Genomic DNA, 27,158 nt, shown 5'->3' with positions numbered 1-27,158 from the left:
TGCGCTTCTGTTCCCTTGTGTATATCCCATATGGTTTGTGTTTCTGCATCACCTCTAAGTGTTTCAGGGTTAAATCTCACTTAACCTCATGTCCCTGCTGTGGTGCTCCCCCTGCTTCCCCTGTGACTGTAGCTGCTGGGGGCTCCAGTACTAGTCATGCTGTAACATAATTATGTCTATTATCAGAGTCTGTGCTGTTTGGTTGTTTCTCTGTTTGGGGTTTTTGTTTTGTTTTTTTTTTCTTTTAATCTTCCTCATTTTAACTGATCAAAATGCTGACACCGCACTGAAAGGTGTGCAATAGCCTGGGGACTTCTTCAGCAACAGCTGTGTGTACATGTCTGTGCTGCATCCCAAAACCCTACAGCAATATGCAAGAGTGTGTATGTCTCATGCCCAGCTGCTGTCCCTGCCTTTACACATAGATGACATTAACATCATTTTCTAAAAGGAATCTGAAGTAAATATGTTTTCCCACCACTATTCTTGCTGTTTGAAATTATGCATTTTTATTTGGCACTTTGTCTTCATGTATATCCTGGTATATATACATACCGAAGCCCTTCCCAAATCTTTGCTGGCGAAGCCAAGCCATCAATCAATCTTTAAAGTGTCTCAGAATAAGCATCTAAAACTATTTCGCCATTGTGGGGGAGACTGTGATGGAAAAGTCCAAAATACATGCACTCAACTATTTGTGTTTGAAATACATAATAATTTTGAATTTTTTGTGAAATTATGAAACCTATACAATGCATAACACATTTTAGATAGTTGAGCTAAATCATAACGGTTAACAAAAATTTGTTCTGATATTAAAAATACCATTTTATTTCTTTGCTTGTTTCACTAGCTGAATTCCCAGACTCTTCAGTCAAAATGTCACATTTTTTAATTGCAGGGGATATGGTTCCCAGGGTTCATGTGTGTGACCCTTGTTTACTGAGTAGACTGCACATCAGTGTCTGACATGGAATACAAAAGAAATAAGCTCTGGTTTCCTTAATAAAAGGTGCATCTTAGGTCCTCAAGAACAGAAATACAGATCTCAGACTTGGCAGAAAACCAAACTAGCATGTCCATACAAAAGCCTAAATAGAAATAATAATTAGCAGTGAAATATGAACGATAGTAGTGAACATTGTTAATAGTGTTTTGCTGAAATTGTAATTTGACTTCATGGATGCTATCAAATGGTGGTAATGACAGAAACACAGCAGTCTGCATCTGTAAGTGGAGCAAATAGGTGCAGTCTTGCTTTGGTAACTTCAGTAAGCTCAGCTTTGCCAGTAGTACTGGGAGGAACAGAATTGGTTGTAAAAATGCAGGGTTTAACTTGTAGAGAGATCATTTTAGTATCTGTACTTTTTCTAAGTCAGCTGGGTTACTATTATTTGAATGTGGTAACATTATACAGAATAGTTGTACTTGACTGTACAGACTCTAGCTATGGTAATAGTGTTTTGAAATGTAGGCTTCAGGTAGTTAAATTTCCAAGTTTCCTTTTCAGGTATTTTTAGTCTGTCTTTATATAGATAATCTGAATGGTTTTTTTAAATCCACAGGTCCCTGCTTTATAAACATCTGTGTTAATAAGGCTTTGTTTTAGAAATAAGACATTCTAACGTGACTTGATAGATTGAAAATAAAAGAGTTATGCCTGAAATATTTTTCTGGGAAATTTTTTCTAGTAGAGTATAACTACAGAAGGTATTGAAAGTATTTGTATACGTGGATTAGGCACCAAAACTTTTAGAAAAGCTGCTTTTCTGAGATTCAGAACTCTTTTTGTCTCTTAACCCTGTGAAGATCTTCATATTCCAGCAAAAAGCAGGACATTTATGTAGTTCCATTTGCAGGAGAGCTGACAGTCTGCGTCCATCTTGTGAGATGGTTTGGTGCTCTGAAAGCTGCTGCTGTATCCTTATTCTACAAGAGAAGAGAATTGCTGTCACTTGACTCTGGGAACTGTTCTACAGAAGCACCCCGCAAATTGCAGCTAAGGCCATGCTTTGTTTCACCTTCCAGTACTAATAAATTTGCAGCCTTGGCAGTGATTCCTGTTGCTAGTGTAAGGAGAAGGTATTTTGCAAGGTGGTGTTTTGGGGATTGTTTTCCTAGGTGGTACAGGTGAGTTACTGCCTTGGCATACCTGAGCATGGATGGGAAGAACCTGGGTAGATGCCAGCCTTTAAACATGGGTAAATTAAGTTGTTCATTTAGGTGAGTGTGGACACACGTGGGAGCACAGATGGCGAATAGAATAGTGGGAATGGTCTGTGCAGAAACACAGGGACACTGTATTTAAACAGATGAAACTCCCCAGATTTCCTATACTGGTATTCATGGGGTTGTGTCATATGAGTGCAGCTTTTTAATTAGGGGCAACTAGACCTCAGTTGCCTTCTCTGGGTATCAGTGTTGTCCTTTAGTTTGTCCTTTAATCTAGTACATGTTTATCTTTGTGTAGTTCTTTAAGAGTTCATGGGTTGGTCAAGTAGCTGACATGCGTTCTCCGAACATGTTTTTGAACAGTGTAATGCCTATTACCTTTAAGTCTTTAATTCAATACAGCTCAACCAGGAGGTGTGTTTTAAAAATTAACAACTGTCATATTCTGATTAGGCTGTTAAAAAAGATGTCTAATGAAGTTTAAATTGGAAATCACATTAGTAGCAACCTTGTTTAGGTGCTTAGGCCTTGGAACAAAAGTGTACTGTTCACTGCAAATGAGAAGTATGATCTTCTTTACAAAAAGGGTGCAGAAATATAGTGTGTCACTTAAAATGCGTAGAGGTGTATGCTAGCCTTTTTGCACTGATTCTTTGAGAGAGACTGGTAGCTTTAAAACCGTATCTTATCTGCTTACTGTTTGATCTTCTCTTTCTCAGGGTAAACAGAATAGCTTCAGACTGCTTCAGGCTCCATGACTGACAGCAAGTGAGGTTCCTGTTTAATGGATTGTTTAGAGCTTAATTTCGCCCCTGTTCTTCAGGGAGTTGGTGTCTCTGGGAAAATAATTGCATGCTTGAGGACAGAAACTTTATTGCACTGGTCCAACAACCTGAATACAATTGTGACACTATATGAGAAAGTAAAAGCAAATGGCCCATTCAGAAGCCTTATGTAACTGTGGCAGGTTTGAGTTTCCACTAGGTTTGAGTTTGCCTTTTGATTATCATCTGATGTGAGAGGAGGCTTAGAGTTTCAAGTTCACAAACCTATTCAGAGCAACTCTTTTATTAGCTTGAATACTATCTGCAGCGTTCTCTTCATCTTTGGCTTTACTGAAAGAAACTTTTTAAACTTAACCAACAAGCAGAGATCCTGGAATTACAAGCAGAGTATCATTTTGTTTTGATAAGGCTATCTCTAACTTTGGGCTCCATCTGGAGTTCTTAAATGACCCTGTTTATCTCTGAATCATAGAACTTTTAGTAATGTTCCATGCAACTTGCTTATTTTTTAAGACTTCAATTACTTTTAACCTATTTACTGGTTAAAAACTCTGGCTCTGGGCATTCCTGACACAGAGTCTGAAGCTGCAGGTATTAAATATAAGTTTTTGGATTATATTCAATATATAACCTTTCTCCCTATCCTCATGTGCTGTTCAGCATAACAGAAAGGACAAAATGAAGTACTGACGGGTGGGAGAAGGTTAGAGTTCAAAAGAGCAGCTATTTTCTTGTGTTTTGTAGGCAAAGCTGAGGTTTTACAAATTGGGGATACTGTTTGGATTTTTTAAAACCCTTCAAAAAAAAAAACCAGGAAACATGCTGGCTTTATTCCCCGGTTTTTATCTCATAGACTGAAGTCTTTCCTATTGGTTGTGGGATCCACTGTGGTTACTCTCCCATGTCCTTGTTCCCAGACTGGTGGATTTCTGCATGTTCTCCTTCAGGTAGCAATAGGGGGTAACTTTGAAATTCTGGTGACTGTAGATCATGGCTCTTGGTTCATACATATGGAATTTCACACAATACTGCAGAGCTGGATGTGCTCAGTACCTTTGGGAGAAGTTCTGATAGTGAGCATTCTACTTCAGAAATCTTTCCCAGCGTTCAAATGAATGGAGGTATTCAAGCTTTTTAAGCATGAGGGCTACTGAGGGTTGTTTCAGTGCAGGTTCCAGAACTGTGCCTTGGAATCTCTTGCTATAGTTCTGGAGGTTGTAAGTTTGTTTTCTTTTGAGATACACTTCTTAACTTCCATATTGTATGAGAGAGAGCACTGACTTCTATTGTGAAATTCTCCTAAAAACAAAAAATGGAGACCAGGTCTTATTCCTTTGTACTGTGTTATCTGTGTGTGTGAGTAAAAGTCTGTATTTTAGGCAAAGCAGAATGATTTTCTTTGTGTTAGATCTCCTGTGGTGTGTGATGGTGCATTTTCTGCTATAGTGAACTCTTGGGCTTTCCATTTCTTTCTGTGTGGGAAAGTATTTTTGTGTGGTGGCTCACAGGTATATCTAGGCCGATTAAAGTAAATGGTTTATGCTGCGTTCCTAGGTGTCATGGTGGGACCAGTGAAGTCTGGAATACATGGAAAAATACTACTAAACTAGAAAACCTCTAATACTTTTTTTTTTTTTTTTTTTATTCCAGGAATGTACTCCAGAAAACTTGGAACTGAAAAAGAAGATTTTCAGTCAGTTAGATCTTATCATCGGTGACAATGCTATTTTGAGCAGTTCAACCTCTTGTCTCTTACCCAGCAAGTTATTCAGTGGCCTTAAACATATTAAGCGGTGTATTGTGTCACATCCTGTAAGTATGATGTCATGTTTTAGTTTTGTAGTAGTAGTACAGGTGTTTAGCTAAACTGCATCCCAAACTCTTCCAAACATACCGAGAGATGTAGAAGGATATTTGGAGTGCTTGTCTGCCATCATTTGATTTCAGAGGAGCTTTAGTTTGGTCATTCATTGAGCAGCAGCATTTTCTAAATTGAGAGGGTGTATGCATGATTCGTATTGTTGGCTCAAGATAGGTTCTATGTAAGCTGTTGTGATCATATTATTGTGTGTTACTCCATTAACTGGCTCCCAAAATTTAGGAATTCTGTGTTTTGAAGCAAACCTGTAAATTTCTTTATTCTTGTGGCATCATTGGTCTTTTCTGGTATCCTTTTTCAGCTGCTGTTGGGGAACAGTGAGGGCCCAGACAGTGAGCTGCATGAGCTTTGTTAGGTAATGTCAACAGAATATGGAAGCTTTTGACTCTGGTTTCTTCAGACTTCTGATGCAAAAACAGTATACCAGAAGAGAAAAAGCAAGTGGATGAAATGGAGCAAATCGTACTTGGAGCTGAATTTGCATGCTTTGTGACCAGCTTGGCCAGGGCACTGATGCAAAATTGGCCTGACTAGAGGTGGCAGCAGAACCTGAAAAAGGGCACTTGTGAGCCTTTGTAGAGGTCTGCATGGGGCTGCCAGACAGCAGTTTTATCAGGTGTCTTCTCCACATGGAAAAGCATTTTGTCTTGGTCACTGGGATTCTTACTGTTTCGGTTTTTCACTACTCAGTAGCTAATGAATTTGTTAGCCTAATGTTAGCCTGGTGTTTGACAGATCACTTGAGAACTGTTGTTATGAAGGCTGACAGTATCTGGAGAAAGGTACTGCTCTGCTGTCTGCAGTATGATAACTACATGTTGTATGTCCAGGGCATCCTTCAGGGTGTAAAGTAAATGTCAATTCCAGGGCCATGCTGAAGAGTGGCAGCATGATTATAAAATTACAGTGCTACTTTACTGTAATGTCTCTACAGCTACCTGTAGCCTAACGTTGCAGTGTCAAAGCATTTGGTCAGTCCCTTTCTGACACCTCTCCACCACCACCTGTATGCCTTGAGGTGACTGGGAAGCAAAAGGATGGTTGCTTTCTGTATAATTAGTTTTCAACCCATTTTAATAAAAATAATAATAAAATTAAAAAATCAAACGTGGAAGTATGCACCTGTGTATACCCTTTCTCCAGTCTAAAAGAATCACAGAATCCCAAGGGTTGGAAGGGACCTCAAGAGATCATCTGGTCCAACCCCAATGCAAGAGCAGGGTAACCTAGAGTACATCACACAGGAACTTGTCCAGGCGGGCCTTGAATATCTCCAATGTGGGAGACAGTGCAAGAGAAGAGATAATGTCTCTTACAGACTTCTGTATTAAGTAACTATAGCTATGATTTTTTTTTAACCCATTCCTGGGCTTCCGCCTACTCTCTGACTGTCAGTCTTTGAGTTTCTTACTCTTTCTTACTGTTTTCCCAAGTTGGTCTGTACCAGTTTACTTTGAGCTGTGGCCTTTATAGGAGCCACTTCTGAAACCAGGTTGTATCGGATCTGGAAAGGTAGCGAGTCCCTGTGTTAACATTTTCTAGGTTGCTGCTGTAAGGTTATATGTATTTTTCTGAGGCATAGTCAGAGTGCATTAAAATATGTAGTTGTTCTGAAATTACTTTGCAATCCAACTGAGACTATTTTCTTAGTAAACTTCACTCAGGGCAGTGTACTCTTTCAGGGGCCTTTCTGCATCTGTTATGTCAGGAAACATGCTTGCTTTGTAGTAATTGTTGTCTTTTGATGTTTTTTGTTTTAACCATGGCCTTATTAACATCTTCAATGTTACAGTAGGAGAGTAGTGCCTGTAGGAATCAAGCAGTTCTGGAAGACACTAAAAACAAGCATGGAGTTTTATGCACCAGAAAAATTAAAAGCTAAAGTTGTAAAACCTGTAGCACAGGTGAGCATGTTGAGGAGAGATTAAATTAAATGATCAAAAGGCAGAAGGAACTCATCCCTTTGCTTAACATAACAGTAAGTTCAGAAATTAGAAAAAATAAATGAAACCCATAGCACAGCTGTCAGATAGAAATGCACAGAATACTTGTAGGTACAGCTGTTCTCTTCAGGCACTTTCAGGCAGTGTATCAGTAGAGGCCTTCTGCAGAGAGGTTCGTTTTTCATGTACAGTGTGTGCCTGCTAGATCACACAACTAGCAGTATGGAGCTGGATGAGACTCTGTGTCACTGAGGGGAGTCCCTTGCTGTGCAGGAAACCATTTAATCAAATAACCTTAAAAATGTATTAAGCTGTATCTGTTAGATTATTTCTTTTTAGCTGCACTACTTCTGCTCAAAGTTGTTTGTGTCTTCTAATTTTTGTTCCAGTCCTACTAATGGTCAATTAAATAATTTTATGTTTATTGTCAGCTTTTGTGTGGCTTAATTCTTTCTCTGTATTTACTTTGTCATATTCTTTCTTAGTTTTCATTTTGTTACTCTAAGGTAAGCTCTTCTGCTCCCTGAAGAAAAGCTTCTCATTTTTAGAGACCTTCCTGCATCCCCAGTTTCACCCACATTTTACCGCTTCTAGTTTTTACCAACATCTATTACCTCATTCCTAAAAGATTGTCTTCCAGAGTCTCCTCAGTGTGTTCAAGAACACACCCATGTATTCCCTGTGCCAAGTTCATGAAATAGAATATTTCAATAAGATCACTGTCAACACTAATCTTGGAAGAAATTTATAATAGCCTCAGTCTCTCTCAACAATTAACTTGTCCTGGTCCTGGTTGGAACCTGAGATATACTTAAGGGTTAGAAAAGGCTTACAAGAATGTGTTGGTGCTTGCAGTGTTTTGGGTCTTGCTAAATTGCTTGGCACCACACCTGCAGCGATGTCCATCATGCCATTCTCAGATTTGGTGGTGGCACTGTCGGAGAGTCTGATGTGAAAAAGGTTATGTTGGAACACAAGGCACTTTAAAGGGAATGAAGAATGTTACATCAGTAGTTAGAGCAAATGTAACCTATATCAGGTTATGCATTGGTCAGACCCTACAGTAAAGGGAACCATGTAAGTACTGAAATGAAAGAACACCAGAGAGAAAAGACTGCTTCCTCATTGCTGTGACTAAATCCTGTCCTTGCATTTACATGAGCACAGTTAAGAGCAGTTAACTGTATGGAAGCATGGTGAAAGAATTGGTACTTAATTACCGTCCCTTAAATGTCAGGGTTATTTATGGTAGCGATTTATGGTATGTTAGCTCCTCTTATTGCATGGAAACTAAACCAAGAGCTGAGCTTAACACCTTAAAAATATGGCTGATGTGCTGCCGCTTTTGCAGAGAGCATGCAGGCAGTGTTACTGCCTGTAACACTATGAACTAAGAACTCTTAGCTGTTTCTGATATATTCTTTAGAATTTTTTATTTATTGCTTCAAAAATACATTACACAAAGGTCTTGACTTGATGAGAAATTACATTTAGGGAAAAAAAAGTAGTACAGTGTTTGAAGATAACCTGTAATTTTTTTAAAGTATGGGGAGTTTATGCAATATCTATTACTGTTTAGCATATATTTACAGGCTTGGGCTAGTAACAGCTTATCTATTAAGTATTGCATCTTACATGTGGTGTTCAGCAGCAGTAACTTTATTATAAAGTTCATGAATATCTGAGAGGAAATGCCTTGCTTCATTTGGAAAGATAGGTGGTGACCATATGTCTTAAAACAGCAAACAGTCTGAAACAACATGAAAAAACATGAATTGTCTTAACTTGCATATAAAATCTTCTAACACTGTTAGAGTGCTGTCATTTTTAGTGTAGCTCCATGAGCTTTGCTGGGGTTAAAGAGAGTTAGATTTAATGCAACATATTTTATTATTATTATTATTATTATTATTATTAATTTGAATTACTACACCAGCTTTTATTGGATTGGTGAAGTCTTTCAGGGTCTGAAGATAAGGCTAACTGTGTTCAATGGAAAATACCCATGCTAGTAGCAAGCTATAAAAGTGCTTTTTATTAGCTTTCTGTTAATTTGTTGATAGTTGACATTCTTCTTTTGTGATTTTTCTTGAGGTAAATCCACCTTATTATGTGCCATTGGTTGAAATTGTTCCTCATCCAGAAACAGATCCTTCTACTACAGAGAGAACATATGCCCTGATGAAGAAGATTGGTCAATCTCCTGTAAAATTGAACAGAGAAATTGAAGGGTTTGCTTTGAATCGGCTTCAGTATGCAGTGATAAGCGAAGCCTGGAGACTTGTGGGTGTATGTATATATTTTTTTTCCTGTTTCTACAGACACACACTGCCGGTGTTATAGATGTGACAAGTGAGTGTATAATTCCTGTAAGTTTGTGTTATCTTTGTTAAATTGTCCTTTATGAACACAAAATATATATTAACATGCAAACTAAAACCAGGAAGAAGTGATATCCATTAGAAATAGCAGTGACTGACAAAACCAGAGTGATATAACAACTTTTATCCAGCTTTCTTCTCAGAATACTGTCATTTTCAGAACCATCAAAGAACAATGTTAAAAGCAGGTAAATCAAAATACTGATTTTTCTTTCTTCTAGGTTGTCTCATCATTTCCTGTTATTTTCTGAATGTTCATGGCCTATTCTACAGTCATTATTAAAATAATATTTTAAATGTTTTTTTCTTTAGCCTTTTGGTAGTTGCACTTAGAAGTTCAACAGCTATTTGATCCTTGCAGGTGAAGATAGATTTCTCCTCCTCCTGCCCTAGCTGAGAATAATTTGTGTGTGCCCCTTCAGCTTTTCCCACAGTTACCTGTTCTGTGCTGCAGTCTGATCTTTCATCAGGAAGAGCTGAATTATGACTCAGTTGCTATTCTGCCAAGAAGGGATTCAACTGGGCGTTGCTATTCTGCCGAGAAGGGATTCAACTGGGCTTGAGGGGGGCTTTCTTTTTTTTTTGTCACAGAGAGTGTTTTCATTTTTCAAGCTGTTTGAACAGCTATGCACACAAGTATGGGTAAAGATCTTAAAACTAAGGTACTACTAACATACGATTAAAAAAGCAACTCTTTTTTTCAAGGCTGTATCTGAACATAGTTGCTGAACTGATTTCTCTTGCCTGTTAGCTTCCACTAGCAGCACAATGCAAGGAGGTGGTAAATAATAACCATAGAATCATAGAATAGTTTGGGTTGGAAAGAATTTAAAGCATCATCAGTGCCAACCCCCTGCCATGGGCAGAGACACCTTCAACTAGATGAGGTTGCTAAGAGCCCCATCCAGCCTGGCCTTGAACACTTCCAGGAATGAGGCAGCCACAGCTCCTCTGGGCAGCCTGCTCCAGTGTTTCATCACCCTCACAGTAAAGAATTTTTTCCCAGTATCTAATCTAAATCTGCTCTTTCATCTTAAAGCCATTTAAAGCTCCCTTGTGCTATCACTGCATTCCATTGAGGAAAAAGTCCCTCTCCAGCTTTCTTGTAGACCCCCTTTAGGTACCGAAAGCTGCTCTAAGCTCTCTCCAGAGCTTTCTCCAGGCTGAACAAGACCAACTCTCTCAGTCTGTCTTTATGGGCTCCAGCCCTCTGGTCATCTTCATGGTCTCCTCTGGACTCACCCCAACAGGTCCGTGTCCCTCTTGTTTAGGGTCCCAGAGCTAAACACAGTACTCCAAGTGGAGCCTCACCGGAGTGGAATAGAGGGAGAGGATCAGCTCCCTTGACCTACTGGTCATGCTTCTTCAGTTGCAACTCAGCATAAGGTTGGCTTTCTGGGCTACAGGCACACACTGCTGGCTTCTCAGCTTCTCAGCAGCCAACACCCTTAAGTGTTTCTCCTCAGGACTGCTCTCAGTAAGTAAACCAGTGTTGTTAGGCAGGAGCTGAGCATCTACTGGACATGTTTCTTTAAATAATAATAAATAGAAAAAAATTTGTTATTAAAAAAGTTAATACAAATTCTGAAGTAAACAATAGAAAAACCCCTTCAGAATGCTGTAGACAGAAAGGATAGTAACCTCCAAATTACTTTTGAAGCAGTAATAGCACTGGTGAAAAACAAGAAAAAAATATTTTTTTTATGGTAATAATGTGAACAACTAAGGAAAGTTATAGAATCATAGAATAGTTAGGGTTGGAAAGGACCTTAAGATCATCAAGTTCCAACCCCCTGCTGTGGGCAGGGACACCTTGCTCTAAACCGTATCACCCAAGGCTTTGTCCAACCTGGTCTTGAACACTGCCAGGGATGGAGCATTCACAACTTCCCTGGGCAACCTGTTCCAGTGCCTCACCACCCTCACAGTAAAGAACTTCCTCCTTATATCCAGTCTGAACTTCCCCTGTTTTAAGTTTTAACCCGTTACCCCTTGTCCTACCACTACAGTCCCTAATGAAGGGTCCCTCCCCAGCATCCCTGTAGGCCCGCTTCAGATACTGGAAGGCTGCTCTGAGGTCTCCGTGCAGCCTTCTCTTCTCCAGGCTGTACAGCACCAACTTTCTCAGCCTGTCTTCATATGGGAGATGCTCCAGTCCCCTGATCATCCTCGTGGCCCTCCTCTGGACTTGTTCCAACACTGCCATGTCCTTATGTTTAGGACACCAGAACTGCACACAATACTCCAAGTAAGGTCTCACAAGAGCAAAGGGGCAGGATCACCTCCTTCAACCTGTTGGTCACACTCCTTTTAATGCAGCCCAGGATACAGTTGGCTTTCTGGGCTGCAAGCGCACACTGAAGCCAGCTCATGTTCATTTTCTCATCAACCAGCACCCCCAAGTCCTTCTGTGCAGGGCTGCTCTGAATCTCTTCTCTGCCAACCTGTAGCTGTGCCTGGGATTGCTCCGACCCAGGTGTAGGACCTTGGACTTGGCATGGTTAAACTTGAAGAGGTTGGCATCAGCCCACCTCACAGGCGTGTCAAGGTCCCTCTGGATGGCATTCCTTCCCTCCAGAGTATCAACTGAACCACACAGCTTGGTGTCATCAGCAAACTTGCTGAGGGCGCACTCAATCCCACTGTCCATGTCAGCGACGAAGATGTTGAACAAGACCAGTCTCAACACTGATCCCTGAGGAGCACCAGTCGTTACTGGTCTGAACTGAAGTGTTCATTACTAAGGAGGTTCCCACACTCTAGCCTTTCCTTCAAAGGAAGGGATCTGACAAAGAAGTAGAATAAGTCATGCTAAGAACAAGGTTTTTGGAGGAGGAAAAAGTAAATTAATAATGGCAGAAGGATAATGGTGGAGGAAAAATTGAACTTTTCTGAAAGTCCCCAAACTGAAATATGAAGTTTATGAAAGACTGAATTAAGCACTGGTTTTACACACCAACTAGTATAATACTGCAGAAATGGAAGTTAGCATTTATACCTTAGTTCTTTTAAAATTGTTCAAAGAGTAATTGGGAAACTGTGGACCAGTAGGTTTGATAATATGGAGGCATGTTAATACGACATCTTTAGTCAGCACAGGTATCCAGGGAAGTAATGGTTCAGAAATCTGGTAGGATTCTTTCATGTCTCTGAGAGCATAGGCTGAATTGTGGAAGTTGCTGTTACAGAGACCATGGATGCTAAAAAATACGAGCAGGTTCAGGGAACATTTACACGCATTCATGTCAGAAGACCACCATGCGGAAGTGACCTCTAGTGGTCCAAGTCTCAAAAGACTGGTCCGCTGGGGCTGAGTCAGTACATACCATTGAAGTATTGCTCTGTGTTTGGCTTTGGTTATGGAAAGAGTGTAAAAACACTTCATGGGCTACTGTTGGAAAAGAGGTATCAATTTGAGGTGAAGCTTTAGTATGAACCTATGTGGATGTTTTTGTATGGGTGGTGGTATGTAAATATTAATAAAATAGTGCTTGAAACACTGACAGATAATGAAAGTTGCTTTCATTGTGCTTCATCAGAGTTTCCAGGTGGTTCTGGTTTTTTACAATTTTACTGCATTTCGGGCAAATACACATTTAAACTGTAACAACTTGACTGTTGTATTTCAGTTCTGAAAGTCTGGACAAATAGCTATCAAAGGTGTACAGTTTCAGCTGTGTGACTTCATACTGCGCACTGCCTTTGATGGGAGGAGAATTGCTGTAGATGTGAGGCGGTTTCTGTGTTTCTACTGTTGTGCTGCCAACTTAGTAGATTTTATTGCAAGTCATGTTCTTTTGGTGTTTTCCACTTTCAAAGTGGATAAAAATGATACTTCAGATTGCTAAGTCAGTTTTCAGGTCTTATTTTTGAAAATAGCAGCCTCCCCATCTCTCTTGTCTTTGAGAGGCGCCTAAAAATCAGGTTTTATTCACATTGCTTCTTCCGGTAACAAACATTTTCCTTCGCCTGAGAAGCCATGGAGAGGGGATATGAACTGCTAATACTGCCAAGATGGGCACACTTAATCCTTTTGTTGTTAGATAAATTGTGCGTGTTATCCAAGTCAGCATGGATGCAGAACATAGCACTTATGAGATTACTTTTGAACACTGAGGTATTTTTATGGTAATAATTGTGTATTTCTTTTGACTATTGTAAAAGAACAATGAGGCAGAACAGTAAAGTGTAATTTCTAGTTTAGTTGTTTTATTAGTGGTTGTAAAGCTCTGAACAAGTATCTTTGCCTGAAGTTTGATGTCATGAACTGATCAGTGCTCCTACTTCTGTTACAAGGTTTCTTTAATTTTAACATGGCGAGTGCTTGAGAAAAAATCTGTTGTATTGCAGGAAGGCTGTTGTATTTGCACTGCAGTGCATCAGTTCTTTGCCACATAGCAAGGACTTAAATATTCCAGATACAAATTCTGTTAACCAGGAGAGAACCATAGCAGCAGTCTCTAAATATCTGAAGCCACTTGAAGTGATCTTAGATCAGCCCCTTTATGTAAACAACTATCTTTTTTTTCGAGGACTTTGCTAAAATGCAGGCCTGAAAGTTCTCATCTTCATCATTGTATCAAAAGTGTTTATAGTAATGGCAGGGGAATGATCTTATATGTGCACACATGTGCACGTATACTTGTATGAAAGTCCAGGTTCAGACATCTTTGCACGGATGGTTCATTCAAGAAACTAGTGGAAGCTTCTCCAGTAGAAGTATTAATGTACTGTTAAAAAAGGTATTGGTGGTAGGACAGACATGCAGGTACAGCTGTACTAACAACATTTACCTGGAAAACTTCATCACAAATGGACTGAGCTTGCAGGATACGTTTCAGTTCCCAAATTTATCTCTAAGCAACTGACAACCTACCAGTCTCTCTCTTTAGCAGTGCTGTTGGGATGTGTGATGGGTGAGGCATGGGACAGGGGTCATATGGTGGGAGAAGGGCTCTGATAACAAGCATGAACATGGGGTGGTATAGAAAGCAATGTAGTAGGTACAGCTGCTTGCTGGATGACACATGGAGTCTCTGCCATGTGGACCTAAGAATAGGAGAGGCTGTAACAGAGCCAAAAAATCTGGGGTAAGGCCCTGCCAGCAGGTTGGGTTCAGGCTGAGACTCCACATGGTGCTCAAATTGCATGTGGGCATGGATGCTGCAACAGGAGAGAAGTGTCATTCAGGGCAAAGTGATGAAAGTAGCAATAAGAAAGCCCAGGTATTGGGATGCAGTTTGTTTTTTTTTTTGCCAAAGGTGCTGGAGTCCCCAGGAGCAAATGCAGGGAGGGTGGGATTTTGGCCAGATAGTGTATGATTTATGCTTTTAGTTCTTAGGTCTGTGGTAGAAGTATTGCAAAGCTGATCATGATGTGAGTAGAAGATGTACTATGAGATGCTGAGGTTAAAGATCCTTACCTCCTCCCTTCTCAACTCTAGATTTTGATATTACGAGTTTGGAACCATTAGAATGATCTGTAGCCAGTAATAGGAAAAATATCTCAAACAGGTTTCTCTGTTACTCTCTGTTACCATTTATTTACCTTCTTATGCCTCTTACTGACAGTGATACTGGTATATCTGATCTTTTTCATAACACCTTGGAGCAGAGATTTACTGCCTTTATTTGCCTGGGAAGTACCCTGTGCACTGCTGAATGCTATTACTTTTTTACTTTTAACAGTACCAATTCATTTTATAGTAGGTTGGGATTATGTTGCAAAAGAGTGTTAAGTATCTTGATTTTGTTTTGTTCTGGATGTAAAGCTTTGGTTAACTTCATCCAGAAGATAACAACCAAACAGTTTCACTAATGCTTTAGATCAGAATTCTCAAACCTTACTCTGAATATCTAGCACTGTCCGTTTACTGTGGATTACTGAGTGGAATCTTGGTGAAATGGTTTTCTAAGTGTCACATGGAATTTGCAAGGAGGTCATAAAACAGAGCAGCAGAAACAGTGAGGAGAACATGACAGCTTTTCTGCCCTAATCTAATTTAGGAGTTTCAACTGCTTTTTAAGAATCTGTTAAAACTACTTTGCGTGGTGGATCATATGGTGGACATATATAAGTTTCTTAAGAGTCTCTCTTTTCCTCTTTGTAAGTTTTTGATACTATTTTAGTGTTGTTTTTTTTTTTCTTTAAAAGTGGATTTTCTTTTAGGTTTAGTCATAGCAAAAGACAAGAAGAATGGACAGCCCTGAATTTTTTTATAATCTTTGGGAAAATAAACAGTAATGGTTTCACTGTGTGTCCATTTTATTTTGTTTCATGGCAATCAGGTGCACTGGCTTCAGTCCCTAATTTATGTACCTCTCCCTTCTCAGGTGACTACCTTGGCAGCCCTTAAATGCTGGCAAGACTTTTTGAATTCCAAATTCCATATTATTAATAATTCTATTATAATGTTATCCAGAGGACCTTTCCAGGAGATCAAAGATAAGGTAGCAGGTTAAACGTCTAGTTACAGTGCCCCGTGAAAGGGGGATATTATAAAAGGAAGTTTAAAGGGCCAGTGAGAAAAATAATGTTGATACCAAGTGTTTCTTACAGGGTGAAGTGACTGGGGGTGCCATGAAAGAAGTAAGATAAAGGAGCCAGCAAAGTAGGGAGGTGTGAAGTCTGTAGGACAACAGGTTTCTCAAACATGATGAAATGGAAAAAGAAGCAACCTGTAGAAGGATATAGGAGAAAAGTCATATGCTCAAAATGACAGGAGTGGAAAAAGGCGTGGATGGAAGGGACTTGATTGAAGTGATAGTGAAAAGAAGGATGTAACAAGTGCTGCTGAGAGAGAATGCATATTATTAGTGGTAGTCAGAAAAATATTACTGGATTTGGGAGATAGAAAGGATGCAGTGGCAAATTTGGAGACAAAGTATGTGGTCCAGGAGGGAGTGGAGTCCAAAATAACTCTATAGACTGGACTGAGTAAGAGAACATGGTGATGAATTGGTAGTATGACAAAAGGTAAGAAGTACTATAAAATACTGAAGGAGTATTAGGACAATACTGTGGCATTACAGGAGATTAAAATCTCCAGGAAAATGAGATTGTGGTATATAAATGGTGTCACAAGGAGCGTGGAAGATTCTTATCTAGCCTAGATCTTGAAATTTGACTGACCATTGGGGTCACTGAGATTTTGGTGGAACTTATTTTAAAAAAAGATTTTCATTCCGTAGCTGTGAATCTTCTGGTGAACTCATAACACGCTTCCTCTTCCCTATAGCAAGTACTCGAGAGAAAGGCTTACAAGAAGGGATACCAAGGATAAAGAGAATGAAAAATGCCCTTGGGAAGTTTTTCACCTCTAGGTTTAATGAAACTGGGTTGCAACTCTTGTTTACTTATTAGCATAAATGGATCCTTGTGGAAGACACCTTGGTTGACCTTGCACCCACCCTGCTGAATCATTCCACCAACTTACGATCTCTTTAACCTAAGTGGGAGTAGGGTTTTTCCCTAGGGGAGGATGGTCTAACTTGTTTCGCATTTATGTTTTTAACTTCTGAAGAGAAAAATTAAAAGGCTTTTGTTTAAGAGGGTTTATGTGACCAGGAGAAACTGTGTTCAGGTGTTTAGAATAATACATCCCTCAAATGGAGGGATCTGTCATGTTTTCCTTCTGATAGCAGCAATTTATGCCTTTTAGCAGCTGTAACCATAGAATTACAGCTGTAGTCAAATGACCAAGAGTAAAGCATTCATCTCATGATTCTGAGGGCACCTGGTCTTCAGATGTCAGTCCTGAATCTGAGGACTATTGTACTAAAAAAAGTAAATCAGTTTTTAATTTGAAAACCAATTTGCAATGATTCTGAAGTGTTTCAAGATGCTGTTAACTCTTTAACATTATATTTACAGTTTTTAACTGCTGCTGTGGTTCAAATGCTTGTCTGGAACTTGTGGTTAACCTTTTGTCTGCAAATGAATGTCAACCAGGGAGAGAAAAGAAAAATCACTCATCAAGCACAGCTTTACCAGCACAACTCATTGTCTGGATGGAGCACTCCCAACAGAAGAGCACTTTTGTTGACTTTGCTGATGTTCAGTGAAGTTGTGTTGCTATGTCAGGGGAAAAAACTTTCACAGAATGCATGATGCCTATGTTAGTTACACTGATGCTGGTCTGTAATCTGAATGCTGTCTGAGGTTTTTGTTTAGTCTTGTCTTCATGCAGACCTTTCTGTCTGCCTCTAGATGAGTTACTTTACCATGCCTATGCCTTAACTTTAAGTTGAAGAAAATAATGATTCCTTATCCCTTACATTTTATGTCTAAATTGTAGCCAGAGCTATTTGTTCCATATACGATGTGTAGATCTCAATTACATTATTATTTCCTTTTCAAGATAGAGTTCAAAAGGCACCTGCAAAAAGGTTTTGGCCAGGGTTATTTTTTATGGGAGCAATGCCTACTAACAGATCAGGACTTGAGGCAGAGACTTATAAAAGGCTCTGTTTAAACCTGAGATGATGAAACTTGATGTCTGTGGCCAGCTGTAGAAGTTATGTTGGTCCTTGGCTTAACTTTCTTTTAAAGTGACAGTAGATGATGTAGTTGAACACAGAAGACACTGTGAGTGGGATTCAGCTCATTTAAGATTGGCTTTCTACAGTGTAGACATTGACATCTAAGCTCCTTACTCATTTTTAAGTCTGTGAGGAGAATTAGGCCCTCTTAGGACACAACTCATCTTACCTATTCTAGATGCCTGCTTTAGGATGCTGATTTCTTTTTTCTCCCTGGTGATTATAAAGAGAGTCTAGATGTCTAGCTCAGATGCCAATGCCTGCAAGAGGTCAGGAGAACTGTCCTGCATGCCTGTAACTCTAGCTGATCACTGTGAGATGAAGGAGCATTCAGACAGGGCCCTGTGAGAGGAAAACTCAACAGAAAAGGATGACTCTGGTGAAGTAGATGAGTAGACATATTCTGCAGCTCAAAGAGGCTTGTGAAGAAAGAGGCACTGATTGAGGAGAGCACTTCAGAGTAGGATGAGAAGACAAATTAGAAGCAGTTCAGCATCTCTTCCACCTATTTACCCAGAAGGAAATGTTTGGAGGTTTTTTGTTTCTGTGAATGAGAAGTTCTAGAAACCAAGCTGTATCTACTGAGCATGGTTAGAACAGGGCTTAGTTAATTCATATCGTTCTAGTAGGTACAAAAGAATTTTGTATAAGAAATAATGTTCTGCTCAAGTAAATCTGTTAAGGTAATGAACTGTAACTAATGAACTCTAACCCATTTTTTTACAAGCGTTTGTGTGCTTGCCCTAACCTGATGGGGGCGTTGGCTTTCTTCTAAGTGCTACCATGTGGATGGAACAGCAGCGCTCAACTTCTAACAGGAGAAATGCTTCATTTTTCATGCTTCCTATCCTGCCAGCTCTGAGATGTGAAGCTGGCAACGAAATCAAGAGCCTGGGCAGGTTGGGGCTGGGTAGGTTGAATGTTCAGTGAGTTTTGTGGAAGGGAGTGGCAGCTGCATTGCTTGCATGTTTGGTCCACGTGTTGGCCTCTTGCAGGTGGCCTCAGGAGTAAGTATCCACTGCTGCACCCCCATTCCACCAGTTGTGACTCTGCCCAAAAATCCAGCACTAAGAGAATACAAAGGGTGGAGTGAGATTTAGCCAAAACACCCATATTTAAAAGGGCAGGTGTAGTACTTGGATTTTTGTGTTAACTCTTTTGGTCATGTGCTATTAAGAGTGTCACATTTGCTCTGTGTTCTCTGATTCTCAGTTTCTGGGGGGAAAAAAAGTATCTTGGGTAACATAAACAGCCCAGTATAGTTTTAGTACATGAATTATTGTAAGTAGTAAGTATCAGGCAAACTAGGGTGTACAAATAGTACAAATTGTATGAAAATGTGTATTAATTTATAAATATAGAAATAAGATACTGTCAAAATATATCAAAGTATATTTGGGTTCTGAATGAAAGCAATCTTGGGTATGAAAATAAGTGTACTGAACCATAGGAAGGCTTGCATAATAGAGATACATTTCTGGCAAATAGTTGTGTTTCTGTTTGCAAGCTAAATGCTATTCTAGCTTTAGTTTCTATGACTTCTTTAATTTTTTAATTATATACAAAAAGTGGGCAGTTCTGCAGTAAAACCAAACATTCACAAATGTTCCTTCCTATTCTACTTTTGCTACTTAGGAAGGAGTAATATCTCCTGCTGATCTAGACCTTGTGATGTCAGATGGATTGGGAATGCGATATGCATTTATTGGACCTCTGGAAACCATGCATCTTAATGCAGAAGGTAGGTAGTTTAAAATTATATGAATGTGAAGAGAGGTTCAAGAAATGTTATAAAACAAACCATGTTAGGATTCCTGCAGCTGTGACTAGTTTCTCTCTTTACTGTAATGATAAGAAAAATAAAACTTACTTAAAATTTGAGGTCAAGTGGAATGGATATTGACTATCCTATTGTAAGTGATCAGATGAAATATGACAAATCACTGAAACACTAGTGGTGTATTTCATATTTTCCAAGATTTGTCCTGGTGCTTTGCAAACATTTTTGTGTCTATAGTTCGGGACTGTCTGACTGTCAGGAAAATAAAGTATTGGAAAAGTTAATCTGATAATTTATTGTCAACAGAAACTCTCTTTCTGTAGATGACCACCTGTTTTCCATTTTCCCTCACCCCACTCTTTATAGCAAAGGCTCACTGTAAGTCTCACTGGAGCTGGCTTGCTTTAAGCTGGCTTAGGTCCTGAGTAAAGTGAAATTGCTTCTATTCATGCAGTATTGTGCATACAAAGTTAACTTGACAAAGCAGTCAAGTAATAGTTCAATATCTGTCTTGCATAATTCAGACAGACTTGTAGACGTTTCTGGAATAGTATACATGAGTCCCAGCTAAATAAAAAGGGAATTGCATGAAATTAAACACAAATTACAGATCAGGATTTCAGAGTTTTGGACAATTAATCTAACAAAATATGAAGACTTCAAGAAGTGAAGATGAAGTAAATGTATTTTTAGCTCTTTATATTATGGGCTGTGTCTTTATTTAGGTTTTGTATGGTCACTGATATGGTAGGCCCCTGCTCTGTTACTGGATATTTTAGGCACTGGTGCAATACCTATTAATACCATAGTAAATACAACTAATAAACCAGAATCATAAAGTATCAGTATTTTCTGTCTACTTGTTTGTAGTTACTAGGCAGAAACTTTTATGTCTCTTAAGACTAGCAAAGCAGTTTTCACATGAATGTGAAATTGTGGATCCTCCACCATGGTACTTAGTTGCCAGTTGGGTTTAAACCACAACAGTGTTTCAGCTTGTCAGTTTGGTTGTATGTCAGTAAATTAAATGTCACAGTGTTTGCTTTTGTTCATTGTTAAGTAAACAACACCCACCTTCTAGATAGAGGCACTTTCCTAAAAGTTTCCCTCTTCTGATCTATTAATATCTGGCAGTTTTCAGTCCTCTCTAGTGATTTTTTTTTTTTTTTTGAAACTTACTCACTATAAACCATATGCATTCTTTACATAGAACATAACAAATACATATAGTAATAGCCTTAAGTACAGTAATCTGCCTGGAATCTTTTGGGCTCGGGTTGTCCAGTCCTGCCCCCACCATTCCCCAAAGCTTCCATGTCATCCTCTGTAGGAACTGTCCATGCACAGGGTCTTCTGTCAGAGTAATTTGCTCAACTGCCTCTACTAGAACATAAAACCAAAATAAAATGCTTTTTTAATAAAATAGCAACAACAACAACAAAAGTTTTAGAGATCAAGTCATACCTGTGAACGCTTTTAATCCATGTTTTAGATTCCTTAATTCTAAAATAGTGTTCACCTGAGATAAATGGAATTGTCTAAAAGTCATCTGGGTTGGCTTTGATGCTCTTATTGGAGTGCTCTTTGGCATTTGATGTTCTATCATTATCCATCTTAGCTTCTTTCCTCCCATCAGGAAACAGACATTGTTATAAAAACATTTGTGAAATTTCCCATCTCAAACCAGGTTTAGGTAACACATGCAACTGACACATTGCTTATTCATGGCAGAGATTATCCAGCTTCTAGATTTAATGCTTCCTTCTGTTAGGAATTTTAGTATTTAAGATCAGAGGAATAAAAAACTCTGAAATATAATTCAAGAGACTGAAAATGGAACAGTAGTCTTGTGGGGGCAAAATACAAAACCAAAATATACCTGTTGAGTTATTTTAACATTATATAATATTCTCAGTTAAAATAACATAGTACACTTGCGGACTGGGCTATTTATACAAAAGCACCTTGTTGGCTTGTTCAGTAACTTGGATCATGAGATGCATTGCTTCACTCCCGATCTTGCAGATGCATTGTCTCTGTCTAGAGCTGCTCCTGTTTGTGTGCTGGCAGGCTGACTCAGGCTATTGCTTTCATCAGAAAGAGTTTAAATCAAAACTGCTGATGTCAGGACACATGATGGCTTATGTTCACAGTTCCATACCAGCACCAGCTTCTGTTTGGTTGCCCTGTATTGCTTCACATAACACGAAATACTATGGACCTCCTCTTGATTGCCCAGGATTTGCTTGACTAACCTAATCTCCTTCTGTGACAAGGTGGTCCCCTTAGTGGATGAAGGAAAGGCTGTGGATGTGTCTACCTAGACTTTAGTAAAGCCTTTAATGTCGTTTCCTGCAGCATTCTCCTGGGGAAAATGGCTGCTTATGGCTTTAATTGGTGTACTCTTTTCTGGGTAAAAAAGTGGCTGGATGGCTGTGCCGAAAGAATGGTGATGAATGGAGTTAAACCCACTTGGCAGCTGGTCACAAGTGGTGTTCCACAGGGCTCAGTATTAGGGCCAATTCTGTTTAATGTCTTTATCAGTGATGTGGGTGAGGGGATCGAGTGCACCCTCAGTGAATTTGCAGATGACACCAAGTTGGGCAGGACTGCTTAAGGGGTAGGAAGGCTCTACAGAGGAATCTGGATAGTCTGGAATCAATGGGCCAAGGCCAGTTGTAATGAGGTTCAGTAAGGCTCAGTGCTGGGACCTGAACTTTGGTCACAACTACCACATTTAATGCCATGCACTTAGGGAAGAGTGGCTGGAAAGCTGCTCAGCAGAAAAGGACCTCAGGGTGTTGATCCACAGTTGGCTGAACAGGAGCCAGCTTGTACCTAGGTGGCCAAGAAGGCCAACAGTATCCTGGCTTGTATCAAAAAGAGCATGGCCAGCAGGTCTAGGACAGTGATTGTCCTGCTGTACTCAGCACTGGTGAGGTTGCACCTCAAATACTGTGTTCAGTTCTGGGCCCCTCACTGCAAGACATGGAGGTGCTGGAGAAGGGCCACAAAGCTAGCGAAGGGTCTAGAATGCAAGTCTTATGAGGAGCAGCTGAGGGAACTGGAGTTGTTCATCCTGGAGAAATGGAGGCTCAGGGGAGACCATATCGCTCTCTACAACTACCTGAAAGGAGGTTGTAGCTAGGTGGGTGTTGGTCTCTTCTCCCAAGTGACAAGTGATAGGACAAGAGGAAATGGCCTCAAGTTGTGCCAGGGGAGGTTTAGATTGGATATTGGGAAAAAATTCTTCACTAAAAGGGCTGTCAAGCACTGAAACAGGCTTCTCAGGGAAGTGGGTGAGTCACCATCCCTGGAGGTTTTTAAAAGACATGTAGATACCACTTGGGGACATGGTTTAGTGGTGGACTTGGCAGTGCTGGGTTAGCAGTTGGACTCCATGATCTTAAAGGTCATTTCCAACTTAAACGATTCTATGACAGCCCTCACTGTGAGCCAGTCTAGCAGCTTCATCAACTTCACAGAGTGTTACAGCCATAAGATACTAATTATACAATTTAAACTCTGTTAATGAGTGAGGAAGGATAGCAGGGATGCAGGAAGCATGTGAGAGTAAAATAGTGATATTTGTGGGAGATACTGAAGACGGAAAGTCTTTTTTTTAGTCTTTTTCAGTGTTACTTCCTTCCACATAGAATGCATACAGTCAAGATCCTCCCATGAACTTCCTGTGCTAATGCCAGGTTTCCTCCATGTTAGTTCTTAAGTCCTTTCCTTCATATTCATAAATGGACTTCTTGAAATAGGCCGCTTCAGATTACCAGTTAATCTGTGCATGAATATTAGGAGTTTTGGATATATGGCTGAGAGCCAACAGCCTTGAACACAGAGTAAAATGACAACGTCAAGTCACTAAAAGCAGCAGGAGCAGCAGCAGCGGTTTGAGAACTGAATTGCAGCAGACAGGAAGGAAACTGCTTTGAGGGGGGAAAAAAGCACGTCCACATGGCGTAATATTCTAATGTTGATAGTTGGTTTCAGTAAGTTCTGCATTTGAGTCATTATTTCACATGTCAGCATCACAACAAACGCTGTTAAGTCTTTTACAAGGAACATCATCAGACTTCACTAGTCATTTTACCTGTTTACTTATCTTGGGGTTATGTTAGCAGATACAGTGTCCCTCCTGTATATGTACCTGGCTATCTGTGAATATACTGAAGATGATCCAGCCTCAGTAAGATTGTATCTACTGAATGTCGTGGTTCTAGAACTGTCAGTAACTTTTAAGCTTTTGCAAAAAATAACCTGCAAAGCCAGAGACTAGGATATCATTTACTGTGTTTTACATATTTGCAGCAAAAGTTCTTCATACGTATTTCACAATTGACTGTCTTAGATCAGTTTACCTTATTAGTGGGTTATTTAGTGAGCTATAATTGGAATTGAACATTCATCTAAACTGCTATTACTACCAGAAGAGCTCAACAGGGGGAGATTGTAAGTTCAAAGATCTGATAAGCTAGGAATGTATCTTCATATTCAAAATCATGTTTCTTTTACTGAAATTGGGAATCATAGAATCATAGAATAGTTAAGGTTGGAAAGGACCTTAAGCTGATCTAGTTCCAAGCCCCCTGCCATGGGCAGGGACACCACACACTAAACCATGTCCCCCAAGGCTCTGTCCAACCTGGCCTTCAGCACTGCCAGAAATGGAGCTTTTATCGCTTATTTGGGCAACCTGTTCCACTGCCTCACCACCCTCACAGTAAAGAACTTCTTCCTTATATCTAACCTAAATGCTTTCTCACCTTGTCTAGCGAGGCAAAATGTAGCAAAGAATGTTTTTTAACATTACTGTAAAGAGGCATGTTGGCTGGTTCAAAAGCAGAGATTTATTTGCATTGCTGTGGCTGGTGCTCTTGTACAGGGAGCAAACCAAGCTTTAAGCCAGTTCAAGAGCTTTTGTACCACAAGCTGGTAAGCAGAAAGTGGGAGAAGCTCTAAATTAAGGTAATAAAATCTAAGAAAAGGAAGACTGCCTCTGTTTATCTCCAAACAACATCTAATAAGTAATAAATGATAATAAAACCTCACCTTAATTCAGGAATACTTGTAAGAGGGTACCTCTGAGATGAAATATCACAGTCGTACATAATCATGCAAACCCCTCTTTTCTCATGAACCTACCAGTTATTTCATACGTTTACACACATTCAGTTCACCTCCCAGTAGGCTGAAGAAGGCAGTTCATAGTGTTTCTAGAACTGCAGTTTGCCTCTATGCAGCTGCAGGACTTTTCTGTATGAAAAACTTCGTGTGCAATAAGCAAAGGTGGGATTTTCCAGCATACTGACTGCTGTGCATCAGTTTCCTTCTCTCGACTTGTAGGTGTAAAGTGGTTCCCTCCATCTTCTGAAAGAAGCATGTGACTTTGCATAGGAGTTTTTTATGCTTTATTGCTGAAGTCATTATAGATGTGTCCTGAAGAACACATCTTGGTGCATTCTTCTCCCTTGTGCTAATGAAATAATGTGTATGGTCACGAAGTGGCTCAGACTCAGGATTTCATCCCAGATATTAAACTTCTGTAACAAAAGAAGTGCTTTATTTTAGCTCAGTTTAATTCTTTGATCCATCTCACAACAGTCCTGCACAAATATTTGTGCATTGCTGTTGAGATGGTAGCAGAAAGACAGTAAGAATAAAACTTTTTTGGTACTACCACTGTGTTAGGGTAGTTGAAAGTATTCATGCAGCTACAGTCTAAGTGAATTCAGGCAGGCACCATGTGAATTCACAGCCCAACTAAGAGCATGCATCTGTGTTCAGACACACCCTTGATGAAGATAGGATTACATTTAGAAGGTTTTCCTTGGAGCTGTAATGTCTGGAAATGTAATCCCTCAATCAGCAAAGCAAAGAGGTTGGGACATCTTTTGTCTCTAAACATAACATAACGATGAGAGATTCCCCCATTATGTTCCTGAAATATGCATTTTCTTTTCAGTTCTTATCCATACTCATCTTTAGTCTTACCAAGTGCAGCCTCATTTTAGATATTACCTGCTAAAATCAACCCCACCCCAATCTTTTCAAATTGTTGATGCTATTACATCAGTGGCTTGACCATCTTGCATGTTCTTTTTGAGTCATTACAGTGTCTTCTTGTGCTACTCATCAGGTTAAAAGTCATCAATTTAATACCCAGTATTGTGAATCTGTCTTTGGCATGTTCCCTGTCCTTGCCAGTAATGCTTGCTCCTGGCTCTTTTTTTCTCATAAATATCTCAGTGCCTTCCTTGTTTTGCCCTGTGTGTAGTGCCCTTGCCAGACAGGTTTACCAAGTTTGCTTGCTTGCATCCTTCAGCCCTCCTGCCTGTTGTCTTTCTTATGAAGAGGAAAAAATGAGGCTTTGCATACAGGAAGCAAAGTTACCTAAAGATGCTTACATGCTATATTGCATGAACATACTACATTTTATACTGTCATATTTTTTCTCCCTTTTTCCAACTATTCCCATCACCTTTATGCTTATGGGCCTCACTTATTGAAGTAGCCTTCTCAGGTCAGTGAAGCATTTTATGTATGCTTCTAAGCTAAATACCTGTCCTTAGTTCTTTTTCCTTCATCAATGCCCTGTTCCATCTTGATGATGCAACTAGAGGCATTTCACTGATACCCATGTTTGCACCACACTAGTGCAAATCCTTCAGTTAAGGACCTGAACAAGTTTTTATGAAACAGTTTATTAGCTATTTTGAAAACTTCCTCCACTGTCATTGAAGGTATAAATAAGCAGCAGCTTATTCTTTTGTTGGTGGTATAAAGAGCCTTGCATTTCCTAGACATATGGGCAGCTGAAGAGCCTTGAAATAATGCCTTCATCTAGCTTGTGCTAACATATTCCTGTAACTATATTGAACAAGACAGAAATGCTAAGTGGGTTTGGGACTTTCAGGGAAGATGGAGTATTCCCATTTTCATCTCTATAATTCTGTAGCGATTACTCCTTTAGAATATTTTGTTACTCGTTCCTCTTCTTCCACTGTCTGCCACAGCTGCAAAAATGTGGTAGAAGGAGGATTCAGGGAACTCCTGCTTTGCCTGGAAGTATTTCTGTTCTGTGTTCGTGGTTCTCAAATGCCTGCTGCAACATCTGCCTTCTCCCACAGCCCCTTCCTTCAAACATTGATGAGGTGTGTGCAGAGAAGATAGATATTTACACAGAAAGCCAACAAACCACATAGACAAGAGGAAGTTATCATCATTCCTGTGCTGTGAGTTGATTCCTTTCTTTCTCTGTCCCAGATGCATCTTGAGTCATTCTTTTTATCCAGTTGGAGATAATGGGGTACAGTATGGGCACAACAGCTGGATGCAAGGAGAGATCTTGATTAACAGCCCCGTTTGACATCTTCCTATTTCTCCACCTCACAGGTGCTGCCCTGTGTGTCTTATGCTGTTTATAGATGCTAATTCTTCCAGCTTAAGCTGCTCCCTGGGCAATATCAGCAAGGATTAAAGGGATTCTGTCATATTTGTTTTCCGTCTTCTCTCTGTGTTCCATGCACTCTTCTCATCCACCTTTGCAATAGCCCTGACCTTTGAACCAAAGGACTCCTAAGTCTAAAGGCCTGGAGTCAAATATTTGCCAATTTTGAGTTTGCAGTTGAAAAGCAAAGTGATTTTTCCAGCAATATTGCCCATTGCT

General features: G+C 39.7%; 1 protein-coding gene across 3 annotated transcripts in view; it reads left to right on the top strand.

Moving 5' to 3' along the window:
* The window catches only part of CRYL1 (crystallin lambda 1), a 66,638-nt gene that overhangs the window by 28,351 nt on the left and 11,129 nt on the right, over positions 1-27,158 (top strand). For all 3 annotated transcript variants that reach the window (XM_061374339.1, XM_061374340.1, XM_061374337.1), the window contains 3 exons: positions 4,608-4,769; positions 8,874-9,068; positions 19,336-19,441. In XM_061374339.1, coding sequence (XP_061230323.1) covers positions 4,608-4,769; positions 8,874-9,068; positions 19,336-19,441 — 463 coding nt within the window. The remainder of the gene's footprint in view (positions 1-4,607; positions 4,770-8,873; positions 9,069-19,335; positions 19,442-27,158) is intronic.

Source organism: Neopsephotus bourkii, unplaced genomic scaffold (assembly GCF_033783945.1).
Source record: "Neopsephotus bourkii isolate Nb327-2 ecotype Australia unplaced genomic scaffold, CSIRO-AGI_Nbou_v1 NB_1638, whole genome shotgun sequence".
Taxonomy (NCBI): Eukaryota; Metazoa; Chordata; class Aves; order Psittaciformes; family Psittacidae; genus Neopsephotus; species Neopsephotus bourkii.
Note: the sequence above shows the minus strand (reverse complement) of the source record. Positions and strands in the feature narration are given on the sequence as shown.